Below are 24,508 nucleotides of genomic sequence, written 5' to 3'. Positions count from 1 at the left end.
CATTTATTTTAGCATAAAAATGGAGATAATAGCTTTACTTTCGTTTATTTCAACTAGTCTACATTTCACAGCAAGTCTAACTTGCGGCCTTTGCTGGCCGCAAACTCGTTAATGATAATATCAATATCTATTTCCATGTGTCTGTAGGCGTGCAACAGGGCTAGTCCAGACATCCGTTCTGTGAGCATCGTTGATCTCATGTGGTTTTTCAGGCGTCTCATGATACTAAACTGCCACGGTGCTGTTGGCGTCGAGCTGTTATAGGCTTTGAAGGCTCGACTCCTTGGTCTTCTGCCATGGCAACTGCTTTGTCGTAAAGCCCATCCCACACAGCATCATCGGCTCTCTCTGCACGAAATGTGGCTATAAGAACTCGGCTGCTTCGATCAAGTCGATATTCTGCTTCTGTAGCAGCTTGTTTAGAGGCATAACACCCTGGAGGACGAATTCAACCACAACTAGAGAGATGATGAAGTCGAACCCAAGGATACTGCATCTGTAGCTCCGTGCTTTTGAGTCTCCCTCTCGTTCTAACACCTCCAGTGCACTTACAATTGATGTGTATGCAGCTTTGAAAGTGTAAAGTGCGTCAGCCCGACTAGCCCATCGCGTCTCACACAGACTTTGAAGACGTGTTCTCTTCTGCATCTCTTCCTGTGCCACGGGATCGTTGCCAAGCTCCTCTTTGAAATCTAAAAGACGTTTGGCAGAGTACTTGAAAGCAAATCCGATTTGTTGTACTGTGTCCAACAAGTTTCTGACGAGTGCCTCTTTACAGGCATGCACAATTGACAAATTAAGGCTATGGGCTTTGCAGTGCACATACATTGCTTGGGGAACTACTTGCTGGACCCGAGCTTGCACACCTCGATGACAACCAGACATATTACTGGCCCCATCATACCTTTGTCCCCTCATCTTGGAGATGTCTAATCCTGTGTCCCGCTGCCCCTCAATAAACTTGTTAAAAAGAGCCTCTCCTGTTGTAGATTCTGTTTGCACAAAGCCCACAAAGTCTTCACGCACGTCCTGTTCAGTTTCAGAATAATATCTTACACACATAGCAATTTGTTCCATAGTGCTCGCGTCAGTAGCTTCATCTGCAAGAAATGAATAACAAATAGCATCGTTGCACTGCTGAACTATCTTGCCTTTTATGTTATTTCCCAACAAAGTGATTAATTCATTTTGGATCATAGGCGAAGTGTAAGTAACCTTAGATTTAGAGGACAGGTGTGTTTTCAGGATTTCATCCCTGTTGGCCTTGTCTTTCAACAGGACAGTAAAGTTACTATTGTTGTCATCATGACCTCTAAGTGGAATATTTTGTCGACCGCACAGAATGATGACCTTTATAACAGATCTAAGCACCTGGCTATTTTTAGCAACAGTTTCGACTTTGTTTCTCGACAGTTGTGCTGTAATGCTTGCTTGTTTCCCTTCGATGATTTTCATAAAACCACTAGCACTAGCGCAGCAGCTATGATGACTCGAACCAGGCTCGGTATGTCTCTTGATGTACTTTCCAAGGTTAGACCATTTTGATACTGGGGTATTGATGAATGTTTTCTCCTTTGGAGATGAAGCACCAAACAAAATACAGGGAGCACAATACACTGAATTCTCGGAAACTGAATATCGAAGCCAGTCATACTTCTCTAGCCAATCTACCGAGAACTGACGCTTCGTTCCATACTCAATACTGAAATAATAAAATAAAGAAATAGTGTACGAACTTGAAATGGAACAATTTTGCAACCAAATACATAGAAATCCGGAAAGCAGGGAAGCAAATGATTCCATTTTAATAGTATATATCTAGTATCTTACTAGTATACTTATGATACTGGTACTTCAATAACGTTATCAGATATATGAGTATATTCACTATACTTTATTCGTCTTAATTATATAGTAAACATGTCATAGCGCGCTAATATAATTATAATGAAACCAAACATCGAACAAGTGGAAGAAGCAGACCGTTTACATTCGAGTGGTAAGAGACGGGCTTGCGTCTATTTTCCCACATGTACCACTCACAAAAAGACCTCAACATAAACCATCGATTTTGAGACCTCGGGACTGTGTTTAGAGATTTTAACGGTATTTTTCTATACAATACTGGTTGACTAAACTACAATTTTCTATTGATCTGCAACCGTTATAACTTCACATCTTTAAATCAAATGAATCAGAATCAGTTTACCTTGACGGAAACTTTGGCCCATTCTTTTGGCCCATTCTTTGTTGTTTTCAGCACTTTCACATTTATCGAGTCATCTGAAGCCTTTGTTAACCTTGCTGGATCAGGATACAAGTCATCGGGACTGTACGCAATCCCCACGAGCTCATCTTTATCTAAAGTCATAGGTTCAGGACCCTCCTTCACACCAGACGTACCGGGCGCTATAAATATACATATGGAATACATATGACGATACTTGGACAAGTGTTAGAATTTTTGGTGCATAAAATTGACTATAGAATCAATTTGATTTCGAATATTTAAAGCATGGATTGCAATGAATGTAATGTAAAAGTTTGAAATCATACTGTCCTTGAATCTTGAAAAGTTTAAACAAAATTAAAAGTTACAATTGTTGTCATTATTAACTATACATGTATAACTTAACATGTACTGACTATTGTTTGTAGCTTTTTATGTTAAAAGCATGTTAAAGTAAACATACATGTACTAGGCTCGGTTGCATCGGTGCCTTTTTCAGACAGCCCAGTTTTTGGACCTACGCTGAAGAAGCTGTCAATTCTCTTCTGTGCCATATTTCTTGCGTAATTAGAACCTGGAAGAATAAATTGTGGCTCCGTACATGTATGAGATCGGAATACTTTTACCTTTATGCGCTTCCGTAGATGAAAAAAATGACGAGCGTTGTGTTTACCAGAAATGTTTTTTTTCATAAAAATTCCATGTATCAATATAACTAATCTACCAAGAAGGAACTATTTCAAAAATGCAGAGTAATACGACAAATGCACCAGAATTTTTCACATTTGCATCATGAATTCACTGATTCAGGTTGGTTAGTTCAAAATGTTGTCAGTCTCGCTAGAATCGGTTCACAGACATGGTCAAACATGTCATTACTCAACAAACAGACCGAAACAAATAAACACTAGGCATACATAGTAACATTTTAGTTATAATTACCTCTTTTCTATCGCTGATTCTGCTGATGACTTCTTTAAGAACTCGATGTAAACATTTGTTTACATTTCGAAAATACGGCGCGTGCAAACTTCCGACTTTGAAGAGCTGCAAAGGCCGACAACTTTTCAAAAAGATACTACGGTATGGTGTACGATTTAGGCTATATGATTTATAAAGTATTCAGTGTGGTAATTATCAGATCTGGCGAACGCGGCTGAATTTTAAACCACATTTTTTTTACTAAAAAAATTTTTTTGTCAAAATAATGTGGATTCAGCTGCGTACTCGCGTATAGGCAGCTACGCGCCTGACTATACTTAATATTTGTTCTAATGTCTCAATGTATTTATTCACTTACTTGTCGTTTGCATAACACGTGTACTAGTAATATCTGTTAATCTCACCAACACTTAGCATTATCCACTGTACCACTAAGTTGCTACAGACATTTCTTAACATCCGCTGATAACATAAATCCGAATACTGAGACACTAACAAGCTGTAATAACAACCTAGCTCTCCTCAGTGATATCCATTAATCATTTGTAATATCTAGACATCAATCAGCTGACATTCAGGAAAATCTAGTTTGGCAACAATAGTAATATAATTTACAAAAATATCTAAAGGAGGACATCGGTTTGGGATAAGGTTGATTGAACGGGTTTAATGTCCACTATAACGAACCTCCAGGCTTTAGAGTAGAATGGAAAAAGCAGTATGTGAAAGTGGATGAAGAATACTTTCAGAGTAGATTTATATCTTGAGATCCAATATTACAAAACGGATACGGAGCCTATAGAAACTAAATCAACAAGAAAATTCCAACATGTGACATAGTCCAAAATCAAATTAGATAAAACTGGGGCAAACTATAAACAAAAGAACGATTTACATGGAGACTCAACACAAAATCAACAGGCAAGGTACGGAGCACTAAATACGTCCTGCTTCATCTTCATGTCTCACAAAGAGATAGAATATTTCTCAGTGAGATCACTATGACGACAGTAAAACCTTTCCTATACCTTAAATCAACCTGCAGCCCCAGAAACCCTGTGTTGTGTTTGTCTGTCAGTTAACATCTTGCACATAAGTCGTGATATAGAGAACAGGCCCTTGAATATCGAATCAACTAGATTGGGGATACATGATTGTTTCTATCCAGAAATGGAAAATTCACAATTGGGAAATTGATGATGTTCCCTGGTTCAAATGTGAGCCTTATTCTAAACGTTATGTGTTTTTGTGCTAATGTCTTTGTCCTATTTGAACAATTTTTCACGAAAGACGGGATTCTAGTATAGTACCAGACAATAACTAACTGTACAGGTTTGTGATAGAAATATGGACCTACACAACGACAGAGTGTTTCTGCGTCTGCTAGTTACACAACCAGAGCTATGGTTTGTTTTAAAACCTGCTTATAGATGCTCACAAAAGAACGATCCCTGATAAATGACAAGCAAGGTCACCTGTTTACGTAAATATACGGAGTTTGTAACAGTGTAGACGTCACCATTTAGCGACATCAGTGCTTGCGTACTCATTACATGTGTTCAAAAGGCAACACAATTTGATTTTAAATGTCAACGACGTGGAAATCTTGTATTAACGGTGACTTTAGCTTAAACAATTTCTTATTTAAGATTTCATATATATACATACATGTATATGCTTTTAAAGATAAACAAATGAATAAAAAAATAATATCTACTTTTTCCCTGCTGGTTTATCAAAGGATAACGTTCAATCCAGTATCGATATATCGATGTTTTGAATGGAAAGAGGATTCATATTGACACTTATACCCTACACTTTATATTCAGTCATTATCATTGTGACTTCATAATCGAAATTGACAGCAGCAAGTAAACCAATGAGCTGCAGAACATGTCCTGTTTGTATTTTTCACAAAGAGAAACAAACGTTTCCACGGAAGTAGATGTCATGCTCTTAAAGAAGTTGAAATGCAAATAAAGAAATGCCATATATCAAATAGTATTGTTGATCAAGTGGGTTTACAGCATGTATGACTTCTGTTGGCATTTACATTCAACGTCAAGAAGTCGTGGGAAGCTTTGATGAATCAAATTTGGCATACAGTTAAATCATCGAGTGATTAAATCAAATTGGGTTACAATTGTACATTTGTTATACTTTGATAGAAACATTTTAAGCCACACGTGTAATTCTGTAGATTTTAGAATCAACAAAGAGTTCCTTACTAATTCTACTTCTTATTTCCACAATTGGTGTAATTAAAAAAACAATGCTTTCATTTAAATTATTAGTCGTTGAACAATACATATACAACAACACGAGGAAGGATAAAGGAAGGCACGGATTTGATATTTAAATATGTGTTGATCACACTCACAACAGATATAAAATAAAAGGCGAGGATTACTGGCAAACACAACGAGTCGGCAAAGTGATTCAGTATTCAATTCACCATCGAGTAAGCAAAAGTGAGACAGACTTCAGAACTACAAACAATTTCATCGTCCATTACACAAAGGTAAGACAGACTTCAGGACTACAAACAATTTCATCGTCCATTACACAAAGGTGAGACAGACTACAGGACTAGAAACAATTTTATCGTCCATTACACAAAAGTGAGACAGACTACAGACCTAGAAACAATTTCATCGTCCATTACACAAAGGTGAGACAGACTACAGGACTACAAACAATTTCATCGTCCATTACACAAAGGTAAGACAGACTTCAGGACTACAAACAATTTCATCGTCCATTACACAAAGGTGAGACGGACATCAGGACCAGAAACTATTTCATCGTCCATTACACAAAGGTGAGACAGACTACAGACCTAGAAACAATTTCATCGTCCATTACACAAAGATGAGACAGACTACAGACCTAGAAACAATTTCATCGTCCATTACACAAAGGTGAGACAGACTACAGGACTAAAAACAATTTCATCGTCCATTACACAAAGGTGAGACAGACTACAGGACTAAAAACAATTTCATCGTCCATTACACAAAGGTGAGATAGACTTCAGGACTACAAACAATTTCATCGTCCATTACACAAAGGTGAGACAGACTACAGGACCAGAAACTATTTCATCGTCCATTACACAAAGGTGAGACAGACTACAGGACCAGAAACTATTTCATCGTCCATTACACAAAGGTGAGATAGACATCAGGACCAGAAACTATTTCATCGTCCATTACACAAAGGTGAGATAGACTTCAGGACTACAAACAATTTCATCGTCCATTACACAAAGGTGAGACAGACTACAGGACCAGAAACTATTTCATCGTCCATTACACAAAGGTGAGACAGACTACAGACCTAGAAACAATTTCATCGTCCATTACACAAAGGTGAGACAGACTACAGACCTAGAAACAATTTCATCGTCCATTACACAAAGGTGAGACAGACTTCAGGACTAGAAACTATTTCCTCATTAATTACACAAAGGTGAGACGGACGAATTATGCATTTTATTGACGCAGATCTGGATCAAAACCAATAAATCCATAATTCTAATGATCTGTTCATGTGAATAACATATGAGTATTACAACGTTTAAAAAAACTGTGACATATACATATGGTTAACATATCCTTGCATGTACTTTTACTATCAATAAATTAATTGATTTCAGTAATCATATGTGATGTGTGTAATATATCTCAATTCAGTAATAATATTAGATGTAATTTGTCCCTAATTAGATATGTGTTATTTGTCCCTAATTTCAGTAATTATATTAGATATGTGTAATTTGTCCCTAATTTCAGTAATTATATTAGATGTGTGTTATTTGTCCCTAATTTCAGTAATTATAGTTGATGTTTGTGACATATCTTATATTATATGTATGCACATAACAAAATAGTCAACCTAGTGATACCATAGGTTTCATACAGATATTTTATACGTCGTATGCGATGATTGGTGGCACGTGTCCAGACGTTTGCCTGAGACTTCACGGATAAATCTCAATTCGCGATATTTCGATCAGAAAAAAAACCGTCAACACGTGAACGGGCGTCGAGGAGAGCGTCTTGTAAACGCCTGTGTTAAAGAGCAGAACAGGCGTGGAGTAGGATTGTTTATGGTTTGGTGTGATTTCCCGTGGCTTGTAGACACCTTTAGTGATAATAAACGGGAATTTAACCGCTGTACGCTATTGCAAGATGAGATCCCGAGGCACCATGCTGTGCCTTTCGGTATAAGCATCATTTGACTTTCAGCATGATCACGCTAGGTCACATGTTGCTGGAGTTTCAGGAACTTCCCTGTAGCCTAGAATATCGTAGAACATCGTACCTATTGATTGGCCTCTATATAGCCTTACTTTGTCCCAAATCGAACACTTGTGGGATGAATTAGACAGATGAGTGCGGAATCGAGTTAACTTGGAATGATTGTATAAATGACTTCAGACATAAAGCGTATGAAATTATACATATCCTAATAGAGACGAAAAACAATATTGATTGACAAAGAAAAACACACAACCCATTGACGTATCTTCTACATGACATATACACACTATGTGTTTGGGAACGAGGGATGCCGTTACACTCCCAAGCCAACAAGGAAAATGAAAGAATCACGGTTATGTTCCAGCTATAGATCGTGACAGGGAGGGTTCGAGGTAAACGGCTGGTGTATAAGGGGCTTTCTAAAACACGTGACAAACGTTATTTTGTGTATAATACTGTAGATATATTAGACACTGTAATGGTATTTTTGGGAGTTAGCTTCATCCCATTTGTTAACAAATGAAATCAAATCAAAATCGCAATCCGAATAAAAAAGGAACGCAAATCTGTAATCCGTATCACACGAATTAAAGTGTTGTTTAATGAATAAACTATGCACGTGATTAAGAACATTATCATTACGTCGTAATTTTTTTTTCCATATCAACATGGGAAGTAACTCGCATCAAATAATAAAACTACCGTAGTACGTATCACCCGAATGACATATACCTATGAACAATTATGATATATATCAATTAATAAAAGCGACCAAAAGCGATACAAATCACTATGTTATTGAAACTACTTAGTCAGCATCAACAGATATGGAAACACGTTATCAATTATCCCCACCAATACTTACACCCTAAATCTATTTATCGATACAACTTTCAAACAAATATGAGATGTTATCTACAGTTACAACGGCCACTTGTTAAATCTTTGCTATAACCCAACATAGTCGTGCTTTTATGGTATAAGTGTCGAGATTACTGCTCTGCCGTAAGCCGTAACTGACGAAAAACAACACATTTTTCAGTTACGACGTAATCTACATTGAGTGTATCGTGAATACCACCTGTGTTTGACTTTATTTACTCATAGGTGTGTCCAACTTAGAAAAATCCTAACTTAAAATATATTTTAAAAAATCCTTAGTTAGTTCGTGAAAATAATTAGGAGTGTTTGTCTTTTTCTGCAGATGTCCAGGGTATCCGTATCTGTTGCTGTATACAGCATTGTTCTCGTGACACAATGTATCTACGGATACGTTACAGGCCGAGACAATGATGACGACATCCACTATCTCCAACCTGGAAACTTTCCTGGCCGTTCTCGCGTTAAGGCTGACAAACCACTGTCATATCTAGAGGAACCAGACCAGGAGGAATTTCCAATCACAAATACGGTGTATCCAGAACATAACAATCGGGCTTATGGGGGTTTTCCTAAAGAGAACAAAATGCCCAAACATTCCGTGGTAAGTGCGTCTCCGGCTTTGTGGACAAAGAATACTTATCTTGACGAGACCTTGGTGAACATTGGTGAAACAAGTTTGAAATCTGTCTCTAAGGCAGACTTGGTTGATACTGTCGACATACCCGGGAATTGTATAAAAGTGCTATTGCGAAATATAACCACTCAGAATATCACCACTATGATGAAGATCGTCAAAATTTTGGAAAGACTCAACGGAAGTCTGGCACCTGAAATTTTCGAGAATTTTGTACAAAGAGTGTTTGAATTGTTGCAAACCTTCAGCGTACGGGATGACATGAAATCAACTGACGTATGTAATGACAGCACAGAGGTAACGATTCCCAAGTCTGTGTTCAGGCCAGTCAAGACAATGGCTGACGTCATGGCCCTTAAAGGAAAGAAACTACCAAAGGCTATTCACAGGCAGAAGAAATCCTTCTTGTGTCCATTGATGTATCGCACAGCCTTCTCAGTCAGCAGATGTTGGAGGTTCGCAAGGATGTTCAAAAGAAGGCGAGAACGCATGCGTCGGCTAGTTATTGCCAGAGAATGGGCTGCGAAGAGAAAACTTGCTCGTTCATCCCACCGCCGACCACGAATGTTGTCTGCATGAATACAAGTGTCACAGAATCTCCGTACCTCGTGATAGAATAGTATTCGTACTGTATACATATAGTCAAAACAATCAGGAGTAATAGTGTCCATCTGAAACATAAGCGACTTGGCCGTCCTTCAGACGACCACGTGACAATGACACTCAATCTCTTGTGCTCACAGGTTCATGTATGATGTCGGAGTTCTCTGTGAATTAATGGATTTCGTAATGACTTCATAATTATTGTTTTGTCCACTTTGTAACTTGATTTTAAAGATTTATAACACTATCAATACACTTTAGATAAAGACTGACTCGAAATTGTACTAACAATATTTTACCTATTGCCTATAGTAAGCGAAACCTAGAAGTCGTCACGTGAGAAGTGAAACAGAACTTCAAAAGAAAGCGTTATTTTGGAAGTTGCGTCGTAGTAAGGGGTTATCAGAAATGATAAAATCGGTAAAATCTTAGGCATGGGATTTCTTGACTATTCGAGAAGTGTGGTTACTTAGGGACGTTTGTACAAAGAATGTTCTATTTGTTTTTGTTATGTAATTGTGCACATTAATAAACTGATATTTTAATGTTAAATTTGTTCAAATTTTCGTTCAAATTTCATAATCTGATTTAAGATTACACTGTATATACACTATTGACTGAATGTAGGTAACTATAGCACATAAAATGTGTTTACCAATGTAAACTTTACAAGGGCATGATGGTATGTCGCAATTGAGAAAATGAAAGTTCATGAATAGATAGAGAAACAGAGAAGGTGTGAAGGATGAATGGAATGAAAGATATGAAAATGCAATATTAATGGATCGAGACCGAGGAAATGGATTGAGACTCAAATAATGGAAAGGAATCAAGAATGTAAAAAAGGAACTGATACAAATTGGCAAATGTAAGAGGCTGAAGGGATAGAGACTGAGTAAGTGTTAGAGAGATTAATAGAGACTGAGGTGTGAGAGGATGAAGGGACAGATAGGAAGTGTAAGAGATACTGAGAAAGTGTAAGAAGGAAGGATAGATAGACTGAGGAAGTAGAAAATATAAAATTTGAGGTGTTTGAGTTGGAATAGATAGACTGAGGAAGTGTCAGAGGTAGAATAGATAGAGGCTGAGGAAGTGTCAGAGGTAGAATAGATAGAGATTGAGGAAGTGTCAGAGGTAGAATAGATAGAGACTGAGGAAGTGTCAGAGGTAGAATAGATAGAGACTGAGGAAGTGTCAGAGGTAGAATTGATTGAGACTGAGGAAGTGTCAGAGGTAGAATAGATAGAGACTGAGGAAGTGTCAGAGGTAGAATAGATAGAGACTGAGGAAGTGTCAGAGGTAGAATAGATAGAGACTGAGGAAGTGTCAGAGGTAGAATTGATTGAGACTGAGGAAGTGTCAGAGGTAGAATAGATAGAGACTGAGGAAGTGTCAGAGGTAGAATAGATAGAGACTGAGGAAGTGCCAGAGGTAGAATAGATAGAGACTGAGGAAGTGTCAGAGGAAGAATAGATAGAGACTGAGGAAGTGTCAGAGGTAGAATAGATAGAGGCAAGAAGATAGAGACTGAGGAAGTGTCAGAGGTAGAATAGATAGAGACTGAGGAAGTGTCAGAGGTAGAATAGAGGAAGTGTCAGAGGTAGAGAGACTGAGGAAGTGTCAGAGGTAGAATAGAGTGTCAGAGAGATAGAGACTGAGGAAGTGTCAGAGGTAGAATAGATAGAGACTGAGGAAGTGTCAGAGGTAGAATAGATAGAGACTTAGGAAGTGTTAGAGGTAGAATTGATTGAGACTGAGGAAGTGTCAGAGGTAGAATAGACAGAGATTGAGGAAGTGTCAGAGTAAGAATAGAGACTGAGGAAGTGTTAGAGGTAGAATAGATAGAGACTGAGGAAGTGTCAGAGTTAGAATAGATAGAGACTGAGGAAGTGTCAGAGGTAGAATAGATAGAGACTGAGGAAGTGTCAGAGGTAGAATAGAAAGAGACAGGAGTGTAGAATAGATAGAGACTGAGGAAGTGTCAGAGGTAGAATAGATAGAGACTGAGGAAGTGTCAGAGGTAGAATAGATAGAGACTGAGGAAGTGTCAGAGGTAGAATAGAGACTGAGGAAGTGTCAGAGGTAGAATAGATAGAGACTGAGGAAGTGTCAGAGGTAGAATAGATAGAGACTGAGGAAGTGTCAGAGGTAGAATAGATAGAGACTGAGGAAGTGTCAGAGGTAGAATAGATAGACTGAGGAAGTGTCAGAGGTAGAATAGATAGACTGAGGAAGTGTCAGAGGTAGAATAGATAGACTAAGGAAGTGTCAGAGGTAGAATAGATAGAGACTGAGGAAGTGTCAGAGGTAGAATAGAGACTGAGGAAGTGTCAGAGGTAGAATAGATAGAGACTGAGGAAGTGTCAGAGGTAGAATAGATAGAGACTGAGGAAGTGTCAGAGGTAGAATAGATAGAGACTGAGGACTGAGGAAGTGTCAGAGGTAGAATAGATAGAGACTGAGGAAGTGTCAGAGGTAGAATAGATAGAGACTGAGGAAGTGTCAGAGGAAGAATAGAGACTGAGGAAGTGTCAGAGGTAGAATATAAAGAGACTGAGGAAGTGTCAGAGGTAGAATAGATAGAGACTGAGGAAGTGTCAGAGGTAGAATAGATAGAGACTGAGGAAGTGTCAGAGGTAGAATAGATAGAGACTGAGGAAGTGTCAGAGGTAGAATAGATAGAGACTGAGGAAGTGTCAGAGGTAGAATAGATAGAGGCTGAGGAAGTGTCAGAGGTAGAATAGATAGAGTCTGAGGAAGTGTCAGAGGTAGAATATAAAGAGATTGAGGAAGTGTCAGAGGTAGAATAGATAGAGGCTGAGGAAGTGTCAGAGGTAGAATATAAAGAGACTGAGGAAGTGGCAGAGGAAGAATAGAGACTGAGGAAGTGTCAGAGGTAGAATAGATAGACTGAGGAAGTGTCAGAGGTAGAATAGATAGAGACTGAGGAAGTGTCAGAGGTAGAATAGAGAGACTGAGGAAGTGTCAGAGGTAGAATAGAGAGAGATTGAGGAAGTGTCAGAGGTAGAATAGAAGTGTCAGAGACTGAGGAAGTGTCAGAGGTAGAATAGATAGAGACTGAGGAAGTGTCAGAGGTAGAATAGAGACTGAGGAAGTGTCAGAGGTAGAATAGAGACTGAGGAAGTGTCAGAGGTAGAATAGATAGAGACTGAGGAAGTGTCAGAGGTAGAATAGAGACTGAGGAAGTGTCAGAGGAAGAATAGATAGAGACTGAGGAAGTGTCAGAGGTAGAATAGATAGAGACTGAGGAAGTGTCAGAGGTAGAATAGATAGAGACTGAGGAAGTGTCAGAGGTAGAATAGATAGAGACTGAGGAAGTGTCAGAGGTAGAATAGAGAGGTGTCAGAGAATAGATAGAGACTGAGGAAGTGTCAGAGGTAGAATAGATAGAGACTGAGGAAGTGTCAGAGTTAGAATAGATAGAGACTGAGGAAGTGTCAGAGGTAGAATAGATAGAGACTGAGGAAGTGTCAGAGGTAGAATAGATAGAGACTGAGGAAGTGTCAGAGGTAGAATAGATAGAGACTGAGGAAGTGTCAGAGGTAGAATAGATAGAGACTGAGGAAGTGTCAGAGGTAGAATAGATAGAGACTGAGGAAGTGTCAGAGGTAGAATAGATAGAGACTGAGGAAGTGTCAGAGGTAGAATAGATAGAGACTGAGGAAGTGTCAGAGGTAGAATAGATAGAGACTGAGGAAGTGTCAGAGGTAGAATAGATAGAGACTGAGGAAGTGTCAGAGGTAGAATAGATAGAGACTGAGGAAGTGTCAGAGGTAGAATAGATAGAGACTGAGGAAGTGTCAGAGGTAGAATAGAGACTGATAGAGACTGAGGAAGTGTGAGAGGTAGAATAGATAGAGACTGAGGAAGTGTCAGAGGTAGAATAGATAGAGACTGAGGAAGTGTCAGAGGTAGAATAGATAGAGACTGAGGAAGTGTCAGAGGTAGAATAGATAGAGACTGTGGAAGTGTCAGAGGTAGAATAGATAGAGACTGAGGAAGTGTCAGAGTTAGAATAGATAGAGACTGAGGAAGTGTCAGAGGTAGAATAGATAGAGAGGAAGTGTCTGAGGAAGTGTCAGAGGTAGAATAGATAGAGATTGAGGAAGTGTCAGAGGTAGAATAGATAGAGACTGAGGAAGTGTCAGAGGTAGAATAGATAGAGACTGAGGAAGTGTCAGAGGTAGAATAGATAGAGACTGAGGAAGTGTCAGAGGTAGAATAGAGACTGAGGAAGTGTCAGAGGTAGAATAGATAGAGACTGAGGAAGTGTCAGAGGTAGAATAGATAGAGACTGAGGAAGTGTCAGAGGTAGAATAGATAGAGACTGAGGAAGTGTCAGAGGTAGAATAGATAGAGACTGAGGAAGTGTCAGAGGTAGAATAGATAGAGACTGAGGAAGTGTCAGAGGAAGAATAGAGAGAGATTGAGGAAGTGTCAGAGGTAGAATAGAAAGAGACCGAGGAAGTGTCAGAGGTAGAATAGATAGAGACTGAGGAAGTGTCAGAGGTAGAATAGATAGAGACTGAGGAAGTGTCAGAGGTAGAATAGATAGAGACTGAGGAAGTGTCAGAGGTAGAATAGAGATTGAGGAAGTGTCAGAGGTAGAATAGATAGAGACTGAGGAAGTGTCAGAGGTAGAATAGAGACTGAGGAAGTGTCAGAGGTAGAATAGATAGAGACTGAGGAAGTGTCAGAGGTAGAATAGATAGAGACTGAGGAAGTGTCAGAGGTAGAATAGATAGAGACTGAGGAAGTGTCAGAGGTAGAATAGATAGAGACTGAGGAAGTGTCAGAGGTAGAATAGAAGTGTCAGAGAGACTGAGGAAGTGTCAGAGGTAGAATAGGAAGTGTCAGAGAGAGATAGAGACTGAGGAAGTGTCAGAGGTAGAATAGATAGAGACTGAGGAAGTGTCAGAGGTAGAATAGATAGAGACTGAGGAAGTGTCAGAGGTAGAATAGATAGAGACTGAGGAAGTGTCAGAGGTAGAATAGATAGAGACTGAGGAAGTGTCAGAGGTAGAATAGATAGAGACTGAGGAAGTGTCAGAGGTAGAATAGACAGAGATTGAGGAAGTGTCAGAGGTAGAATAGATAGAGATTGAGGAAGTGTCAGAGGTAGAATAGAGACTGAGGAAGTGTGAGAGGTAGAATAGAGACTGAGGAAGTGTCAGAGGTAGAATAGATAGAGACTGAGGAAGTGTCAGAGGTAGAATAGAGAGAGACTGAGGAAGTGTCAGAGGTAGAATAGATAGAGACTGAGGAAGTGTCAGAGGTAGAATAGATAGAGACTGAGGAAGTGTCAGAGGTAGAATAGATAGAGACTGAGGAAGTGTCAGAGGTAGAATAGATAGAGACTGAGGAAGTGTCAGAGGTAGAATAGATAGAGACTGAGGAAGTGTCAGAGGTAGAATAGATAGAGACTGAGGAAGTGTCAGAGGTAGAATAGAGACTGAGGAAGTGTCAGAGGTAGAATAGATAGAGGCTGAGGAAGTGTCAGAGGAAGAATAGAGACTGAGGAAGTGTCAGAGGAAGAATAGAGACTGAGGAAGTGTCAGAGGTAGAATATAAAGAGACTGAGGAAGTGTCAGAGGTAGAATAGATAGAGACTGAGGAAGTGTCAGAGGTAGAATAGATAGAGACTGAGAGAGAATAGATAGAGACTGAGGAAGTGTCAGAGGTAGAATAGAAGTGTCAGAGGTAGAGAGACTGAGGAAGTGTCAGAGGAAGAATAGATAGAGACTGAGGAAGTGTCAGAGGTAGAATAGATAGAGACTGAGGAAGTGTCAGAGGTAGAATAGATAGAGATTGAGGAAGTGTCAGAGGTAGAATAGATAGAGATTGAGGAAGTGTCAGAGGTAGAATAGATAGAGACTGAGGAAGTGTCAGAGGTAGAATAGAGAGACCGAGGAAGTGTTAGAGGTGAAAAAGATTGAGACTGAGGAAGTGTTAGAGGTAGAATAGATAGAGACTGAGGAAGTGTCAGAGGTAGAATAGATAGAGACTGAGGAAGTGTCAGAGGTAGAATTGATTGAGACTGAGGAAGTGTCAGAGGTAGAATAGAGACTGAGGAAGTGTCAGAGGTAGAATAGATAGAGACTGAGGAAGTGTCAGAGGTAGAATAGATAGAGACTGAGGAAGTGTCAGAGGTAGAATAGATAGAGACTGAGGAAGTGTCAGAGGAAGAATAGAGACTGAGGAAGTGTCAGAGGTGAAAAAGATTGAGACTGAGGAAGTGTTAGAGGTGAAAAAGATAGAGACTGAGGAAGTGTTAGAGGTGAAAAAGATAGAGACTGAGGAAGTGTCAGAGTTAGAATAGACTGAGAATGTACAAAAGTCAACAAGTTAATGGCACTTTTTCATAGTTTTGAGTAAGATACAGTAAAGCAAAATTATCAAATGAATTGCATCATACAGTTGTCTCGTCCTTCTAGGACTCATCAGCAATGCCAAAGGTCAAACTTTTGAAGCCTAGGAGGCAACAAAGGAAAACTGAAGAAATAAAAAAGCATATAACATTGTTTTGAGTTTTTCCCATTGAAATTTTAAATTTACATTACTGTTGTAGAAAGATTACACCAATAACCAATTTCATTAAAGCATTTATTCAGTTACAACAATTAACAAGAGTCCCAAAGGGCCTACATTACATTCTGTGACGTTTATGTTGCATGAATATATTATATCTCTTAACTTTTCCAATCTGTAAAAGCAAATCTTTGTTGAGGATATACAAGGGAACTTGATTTGCTCATTATTTCATGAAGCTTGGACTCCAAAACATATTGACAATATCTTCAGTGGTCCCATTGGTAAAGGATTTAAATGTTTACTGTCTTGGCCTCCTTAAACCTGGACTTTTCACAAAAAGATATTCTATACCTTAGTATAAACCCTTTACCAGTGTACATACTAAAGAAACAGGATTTTAACACTTAATTTCTGTAAAAATCATTAATTTTTGTGAGGATTTATTTTCATTGATTACAACGGTACTTTTGATCCATGAATTCATATGTCCATGAACTTATAACATAAGTATAAGTAGGTAATATTTTGATAATTTAGTGGTAATCATCCATTAAATCATGTGTCCATGAAAAGGGAATCCTTGTGAAATCACTAAACTTGAACCCCATGAAAATATTTATTTAACAATAGTATTTTTCTATCAGTCCTCCAATGTGATTCTACCTCCTTAACAACTGCAACAAAAGAGATCCACTTCTTCATGCAGTCCTACATGTAACAGGTGAGAGAGGATAATAGATATTACACCAGGGCATAAACTTACTTGACCCTTTGTAACAGAGTAGCTGAAAATTTCTGGATAATAAAACTAATTTTAAGATAACACAGGCTAGATATCATCACCCTTCTTCTTTTTATGTTTTTTGGACTTTTTATGTTTCTTACTAACAGTTTCTTGGCTAGAAAACAACAAAGGGGAGGCTTGCTGAGCATTGTCTGTCACCGCTGGTTGTGGTAATTCAGTTCCGACTGTCAATACATTTCTTGTTAAAATGTCTATATTAGAGGACTCCTCAGCGCCCTCACATGGTTTGTCAGGATCTTGTTCTGACTTCCTAGACCTCTTCTTGTCTTTCTTCTTCTTTTTACATGTACTGCTACCTAAAGGTGATTGTTCTAAGAAATGCACCCCAGAAATGTCTAGTGTACCATTCATTTTGGTGGAGGCCACAATATCCTCATTGAAGAGTAAATTGCTGTCGGGACTCTTTGTCAGAAGATCATTCTCACCAGCCTCATTGTCATTGGAGGAATAAGACTTTTCTTTCTTGCTTTTCTTCTTTTTGTGTTTTTTGTGAGAAAGTGGTATCTCGTGCTCACTAGATTGTTGAGAGGAGACATCTATACCTTCATCCATCTGATTATCTCCCTTGTCACGATGCTTTTTCTTTTTCTTGGATTTATGTTTAGTGGTAACATTTTTCTCTGTGTTGTCATGACTATCTGCTGTTTCCATGTTCACGGTATCTTCAGTAGTATGGTCCACTTCATCCCAGGTCCGTTTCTTACTTGACCTTTCCAAGATTCTACAAATCAAATAAAGAGTGTAAAATACATATAAAAAATACAAAGATTACAATATTATAAATACATATATGAATACAAGCACATAGATAATTAATTCTACAAATAAACTATACATTGTACAATTAAACATGCAAGTTCCTACAGATATAGGTACAATAGAGATACATGTATATTGGGTGTAATTATTTGTTTGTACTGATGGATGAATGAATTAAGTGATTACATTATTTAACAGGAGAAACTTTGAGAATACAGCATTTTGTCCACTTCATCTTTCTGACAAATACTGATAATCTGTAGTTGGCAGTATGTAAGCCATTTTTTCTTCAATCAGTTTGAAAAAAGTGAACCTTCACATGAAAGAAGATTATTCCAGTAATTCTACAACAACAAAATTGTCCATTGCCTCTCCTTGCTCCTTACTCTATGAAATTTTAATATTTCTTTCAAGAAATAGCTATAATAATCTGTGTAAAATCCAAGATGGTCACCTGTCAGCCATTTTGTTGATCAAACCAGACTCAAGTTAGAGGCCAAGGGGAACCTACATGTACAATTTTAGAAAGATCCATCCTTTTCAAGAAATTCATTGTAGAAATAACACTATTTCTTAGTCAAAATCCAAGATAGCTTTTTCACATTCATTTCTCTGATCAGTCCCAAAATCGAATGGAATAAACCTGGGACCAAGGGAAACCTAAATATAAAACTTGAGAAATGTCTGTCCAATATTTCTCATAAAATAATTTTAACAAACTTTCTTAGTCAAGATTCAAGATGGCCACCTGACAGTCATTTGGTTCATCTAATCAGTTTCAAAATCTAAAGAGCACAACTAGGGACAAAAGGGAACATACACTGAAATTTTCATTGTCAAAATCCAAGATGCCTGCCTGTCAGCACAGTCCCAAAACTAAAAAGGTACAACTATGGACCAAGGCAATATACAAAGGAAATTTGAGAAATATCCATCTGGTACTTCTCAAGAAACAGTGACAACAATCTTTCAATGTCAAAATCCTAGATGACTGCCAGTCAGTTATTTGATTTTTTCTGATCAAGGGACCAAGAGGAAATTTCATATGAAATTTGAAGATCCATCTTTTACCTTTCAAGAATAAAGAATAAAGGTTCTACAACTATAAACAGTTTAAATATGCATAAATAATGTTCTACATAATATTTAATACTTATTATCTATTTGTTTACTATTGCTTTACATCCTACAGCCAGGGTCATTTAAGGATGTGCCAGGTGTAGGAGATGGAGGAAAGTTGGAGTTCCCCCCAACAAAATCCCCATCCACCTGTGTTCATCATCTTGTGACTACCCCATGTAGGTCTCAAACCCCAGACCCTGATGGAGGACTATTGATAAAGAAACACTTTAACCACTCTACTATCGCTTCCCCTTTGTGATACTGAGAAGGTAGAGGATGGACAGGCATTTCTTTTTCTCAGATAAAGTGTTTTTTTGTATTAATGAACCTACCCTTGATCTGTTGGTTTGCCTTTTATGGAGAGAAACTTGTTGTGTCTGTAAACATGTGTTACTTGGAAAATGAACTCCTCTCCGACAGCCATGTTCTGACCATTCCATCCTTTTGTTGCTTGAGCAGGACATGCCAGGGATGCATTAAAGCAGTTGTGAACGAGGCAACCGATGTGATTCTTGCTAACTTTGTTCACCACACCGCGAAGTAAACAGCCAACCTTAGGCTTGAACACAATAAAATCTGCTTGAATGTTTAAATGGATGTAGGGCTGTTCATCTAATATTTGTCCTAGTCTTTGTAGAAGATGAATATTGCTGTACGCAATAAGAATACCATCCAAGCTGAAATAAAAACAAACATTATATAATTACAAATACAGGAGAATATGTCTATATAAGCTTGATTATTGACTCGCATTAACCTGTAAAGTAAATGAATTATATAACTATATATGCGGCGACTGAATCTTCAGCTTTATTCTTCATACTCATAAATTAATATGTGCATGACCATACACGATGCTAAGACTATATGAGTATACCTGTAATGGACTGCAGCCATTTCTCAATTACTGTACGTAATTTAGCGAAGTTGATGAGCAGATTTCCATTTATAGGACTATATCTACATGGAAACGATTGCAGCCATTGTTTTTCCTTTTGTTTGAGATTTATACGTTACAATTTGATGAAGTCTGGATAGAAGTTTAACAATATTGTTATTATTCTTTATTATCATTGATCTTGAAACTATGATTAAAGTGATGGAATGTACTTGTTTACATTACTGTGTAATTCTTCTGAAGTCTAGATTAAACATGTCCTCAAACCAGCTATTGTGCTAAGAAAGATAACTCCAGCATGATACAGTGACAGAATTCTATAAACAATGCACTTGAGATAAATCCAGTAGTGATCAAAATGGTGCTGGACCAATGCATTTCACATCTAGATGTGAGTTGTGTTTAAAACATTATACCCAGATTTCAACTTTATGCGAGATATTTTTATACATTTGTATGAGCCCCATACAATATGTTATATGGTATGCAAAGGGTTTAATTTTTGGAAATTTTCAGCAACAGCTAAGATTGATGTGAAGGAGGCAATTAAAGGATGATCAGATGGTGGTAATGCACTTACCTTTACCTACATGTCATGGGTTCATGAAAAGGGACGGGGTCACTTGCCTTCAATCTGGGCCAACAAGACTGATTAATATCAGTTGGAACAAGAGGCTCACTGACATTAACGGTCATTCGATTACAAAAACTTTCAGCAGGGAGAAGGGATATTTTTTCTTCTTTGAATGAAATCTTACTTAGAAGCTGTTTTCCATGATGCAGATGGTAGTTTTGGTGAGGAGTAAGAAACTGTTTGAAATGTTACCTATTTTTTGGACAATAAAATTGGATCTCAATCCCAGTGGTGAAACTTGAGAAGTTTGAAATATGTGTTGCACAGAAAAACCATGATTGTACAATCACATTACAAAATGGCCTCCCTGGCTGCCGTATTGAAGTTTTGACAAGGTTATAAATTCACAACACTTTTTTGGCTACCTGTTCTTAACATTCATACCACTTTTTAGCTCAATGGCACCTGTGGAACTGGAGAAGATGTTTTAATTTTTTTTTTCAAGATTGCGGCCATCTTGGATTTCGGACACCTTCAAAAAATAACAAAACCTTGGTCAGGACCAACTCAGGATCATTTCATGCAAGTTTGAGCTCAATGCCACTAGTGGAACTTGAGAAGAAGTTTGAAATGTCAAAATTTTATGCAATGCGGATGATAGCGAACAAAGCGTGATGTAAAACGAAGTTGAGAAAAACAGGGAAAAAAGATGGAACCACTCAGAAGCTTTTATAGTGCCATCACAATGGAATATCATAACCTCACCCTGGATATCTAGTCCCCATATACTGACCATGGAATATCACAATCACACCTGGAAATCCAGTCCCCTTATACTAACAATGGAATATCATAATCTCCCCCTGAGCATCCTATTTATTCCCTGCATATTAACAATGGAATACCCAGTCTCTGCTTCAGGCAAGTTGTAAGAATCAATTTTATGGACATTGACTTTTCTGTCAGGGGACACACCCCAAAACCTTGCTTGCTTAAATGGTCCAAATTGTGGTGTGATAGGGTAGTAAGATTACTGGAGTGTGGTATTTGATCATATGGTACATTCCACCCCTATGTTAATCCAACATTGTTTACACAGTGAGAAAATTATGACAAGTGCCTTGTAACCTCAAACTTTCCAAAGATGATTTACCAGATTTTGACTATCAAGTTTTCAAAGTTCAGATTTTAATATCATTGGACATTTTGACATAAATTCAAATGTTCCATGCCAGAATCACATATTCTTTCATGCAAAAAATTAAGAAATACTATTTTTACTTTTCCAATATAAAGAAGAAAAAAAAAACCATTTGCACTCTCTGCTTACTAGAGTTTAAAATGTCATGTTGATTAAAAAATGAAATACAATTAAGTACAAGGTAAATAAAAAAAAATTGCTTTCCTTTTGGATCATTTTGCCAAAATGCGTAAGTTCATATTTTGCATTGATGGAAATCTGCCAGGTTTGAAAGCTAGGTCGACCAAGTAATGGAGTGCAGCTAGAGTTCCTTCTGGGATAAAATATATCTATGAACTATAGGATTGTGAATGGAACATTTGAATGGTATAATTAATACTTCATAAAATGTACCTAATCAAGTACATGTAACAGAGGTCATTATTTATTTCAATGCCTAAAAGGATTCGAACACGGGATCTCTGGCTTACTAGTCTGGTGCACAACCAATCGAGCTAAAGGGAAGTTCTATCTAGCCGAGTGGTATTTTGCCGCTAGTATTTTACCAGGGTTACATAATCCCCCTCCAGGAAATAACTCACCCTTGAGTATCCAGGGGTTACAGCGGTACTTGTTAAGGTAATACTAAGTATTATTTCCTAGTCCTTACATGGGCGCCAATGTAACAGAGGTCACTATATATTTCAATGCCTCCACTAGGATTCCAACCCAGGATCTCTGGCTTACTAGTCTGACGATCGAGCTAAAGGGAAGTTCTCTCTAGCCGAGTGGTATTTTGTGGCTGGTATTTTACCAGGATTATATACACATAGTTGTCATGAAGTTTTATGATATAAATAGAGATAGTTGAATATTTCTTTCTGCGATGAAATCGAGCAGAATGAGCATCAGTGAAATACTGCATGAGAAATAACCGGCTGCAGTTGGTACAATATCATTCGATGATAAATTAGCCGACCGGTGGTCTCCTATGTTATAGGAGTATCCCACCTAAAAAGATTACAGTGAAAATTTCTGTCCCTAAAATGATAATTTAATGTCAGTAATCGTGTTTATCATGCTGTTTTTAGTATTTACATTTTTGCTTATCATACTCATTTTGGAGACAGTATGTAGGTGTTTATATAACTGGTAGAAAATGCATCCATCATGGAGAATTAAACATTCCAACAACATACTCATGAATCTTGGTTTCTTTTCATAGTTCAACAAGTTTATTTGCTTTACTAACCTCATCAGACCATATGGTTCACTATAAGCTATTGCAATGTGTTTTTTGCCTCTCTCCACTTAAGATTTGAACATTCAAATGCTCTGCTATGATACTAGTTATACCTGTATCAGTCAGGCATCATCTGGTACAGGTGGGCTATACTGGGCATCCAGACTATTTATGACAGCATAAGAAATGTGAATATTGACATTAAATTATCATTTCAGAGACAGAATTTGTTGTCTACCTCACAATGTACATGTACTTGTATTAAAAATATGGCAGTTTTCAGACAAAGAGTATGCGAGATCTATGAGAGAAGGGAGCCTGCGTGGACTGAAAGATAAAGTGCAGTGCAGACCATCTTTTTTCCAAATCAACCTCAAAATTGAAGTTGAAACAGGATTTGAGGAAGATTTTTTTATTAATCCTAAATATTTAGTAAAGAAACGGCGATAAAAGGACTAGCAATATGAACAGTCCATCATCTTATTCCGATTTCCCCAAAAAGTTTACTTAAAAATTGCGGGTAAATAAACTAACGAATTCGTGACAGATGGCGCATCATATAAGTAACAGTGGACATTACCACTCCGATGTGCATACAAGCGTTAATTTTGATAATTTAATGCAGTTTCTTAAGAGAAAAAAAATGTCATATAAAATGAAATATTCCTCGCGATTTCTGTTTACCTTTCTGAGGAAAAATTCAACTCTGAATTCAGCTGTTCCACTATTCCAGTTTTAACACGACCCAGGTACTTTGGAGAAAGAACAATGTGTTTAGTTGTTGTCACTTTTTCAAATTGGGCATATTTATCAGTTTCTATAATTTGCATAGCCTCTTCAAACCCAATATGTTTCATTTTCTTGTCTTAAGCCTTTCGCTCACACGTGCAGCGATATCACCATTCTGGAGGCAGACATATTGAATTGCAGTCACGAACAGATTTATATGCAAAATATTAATGAATTACAAATAAAGTATCTAATGTAACAAAATTCCTTAACATTTGAAAACATAGTGGTTTAAAACCCTAATATAATTTGTATTAAAATGTAAATGAAATAATATTCAGGCAGTGCCCGAAGTGCTCGCCAGTAGATGGCGCTACCGGAAGTAAAGTTTATCCAATCCCTGGGTCATGACAGCCGATTTTCAAATTTTTGCAACTGCTGAAGAGACCCTCAAAGGGTGATATCATTCTATAAGAGAACGTGGTGGTCTTTTTTCACACGTGAGTGACATTGTGCGATCTGTTGTTCATTCCATAAATCATTAATGAAATGTTATGGAGGAAAGCTTGATAAAATGTCAATTATACAGATTTGACAGTTCCAGAAAAGCGGTTTCGCATGTTTAGTTTTCATTGATTGTCTTATCCAGTTTTCGTAAACATGTATGACATAAATTACGACTTTTAGTTTGCATATGAAGTATCAAATATGTATAAATGCGAGTTTAATTGTATATATGCTTTGACATCGTTTGACTGAACAAAATTGGTCCTTTTTAGACTAATTAGTTTTTAATAGATGGATGAGTGAATGTCACTGAATGTCTATTGTATTTCATGCTTATCAAAATACCAATATGGCATATTACTGATTGACACCTTAAGCGAGTCGAGCAAAGTATCACCAGTAGTGTCTCAATTAGACATTGCTGTAGCATATACGCTGACATTTAACTTGATGACTCATGATCATTTAATATGTTGTGATTGTAAGCCCTCCTCCCCCACCTTGACATACAAAATGCATTTTTTCATTTAGTTTATACATTTAACAAATACGTAAAAATACAAAAGGATGGGACAAAATGAAA

At 37.6% G+C, this 24,508-nt stretch overlaps 2 protein-coding genes across 2 annotated transcripts; both read right to left on the bottom strand.

Annotated features, from left to right (window-relative positions):
• Positions 1-363: 363 nt before the first annotated feature.
• LOC132565687 (zinc finger MYM-type protein 1-like) lies at positions 364-2,784 on the bottom strand. The gene is made up of 3 exons (XM_060230382.1): positions 2,694-2,784; positions 2,210-2,409; positions 364-1,572 (listed from the first exon to the last, which is right to left on the bottom strand). Exons 1-3 carry the CDS (start codon positions 2,782-2,784, stop codon positions 364-366), a joined length of 1,500 nt encoding a protein of 499 aa, XP_060086365.1.
• A 13,382-nt stretch (positions 2,785-16,166) lies between these two features.
• LOC132565707 (DNA-directed RNA polymerase I subunit RPA43-like) lies at positions 16,167-23,565 on the bottom strand. Its single transcript, XM_060230404.1, has 3 exons — positions 23,374-23,565; positions 19,127-19,471; positions 16,167-17,634 (listed from the first exon to the last, which is right to left on the bottom strand). Exons 1-3 carry the CDS (start codon positions 23,544-23,546, stop codon positions 16,938-16,940), a joined length of 1,215 nt encoding a protein of 404 aa, XP_060086387.1. The 5' UTR covers positions 23,547-23,565; the 3' UTR covers positions 16,167-16,937.
• Between the last annotated feature and the right edge of the window lie 943 nt (positions 23,566-24,508).

The sequence above is a fragment of the Ylistrum balloti genome, unplaced genomic scaffold (genome assembly GCF_031769215.1).
Source record: "Ylistrum balloti isolate Yb309-2 unplaced genomic scaffold, AGI_CSIRO_Ybal_v1 Utg369730, whole genome shotgun sequence".
In the NCBI taxonomy this organism is placed as follows: domain Eukaryota; kingdom Metazoa; phylum Mollusca; class Bivalvia; order Pectinida; family Pectinidae; genus Ylistrum; species Ylistrum balloti.
Note: the sequence above shows the minus strand (reverse complement) of the source record. Positions and strands in the feature narration are given on the sequence as shown.

Excerpts from the sequence above, each read along its gene's own strand:
- LOC132565687 (XM_060230382.1), bottom strand. The coding sequence starts at position 2,784 with ATGGCACAGAAGAGAATTGACAGCTTCTTCAGCGTAGGTCCAAAAACT. Across the intron at positions 2,410-2,693 it reads TGCAACCGAGCCTAGTACAT|CGCCCGGTACGTCTGGTGTG; the intron begins GTATGTTTACTT and ends GTATATTTATAG. Across the intron at positions 1,573-2,209 it reads GGGCCAAAGTTTCCGTCAAG|GAGAAAACATTCATCAATAC; the intron begins GTAAACTGATTC and ends TCATCTCCAAAG.
- LOC132565707 (XM_060230404.1), bottom strand. The coding sequence starts at position 23,546 with ATGAAACATATTGGGTTTGAAGAGGCTATGCAAATTATAGAAACTGAT. Across the intron at positions 19,472-23,373 it reads TTGAATTTTTCCTCAGAAAG|CTTGGATGGTATTCTTATTG; the intron begins GTAAACAGAAAT and ends TTTTTATTTCAG. Across the intron at positions 17,635-19,126 it reads GGCAAACCAACAGATCAAGG|AATCTTGGAAAGGTCAAGTA; the intron begins GTAGGTTCATTA and ends TTTGATTTGTAG.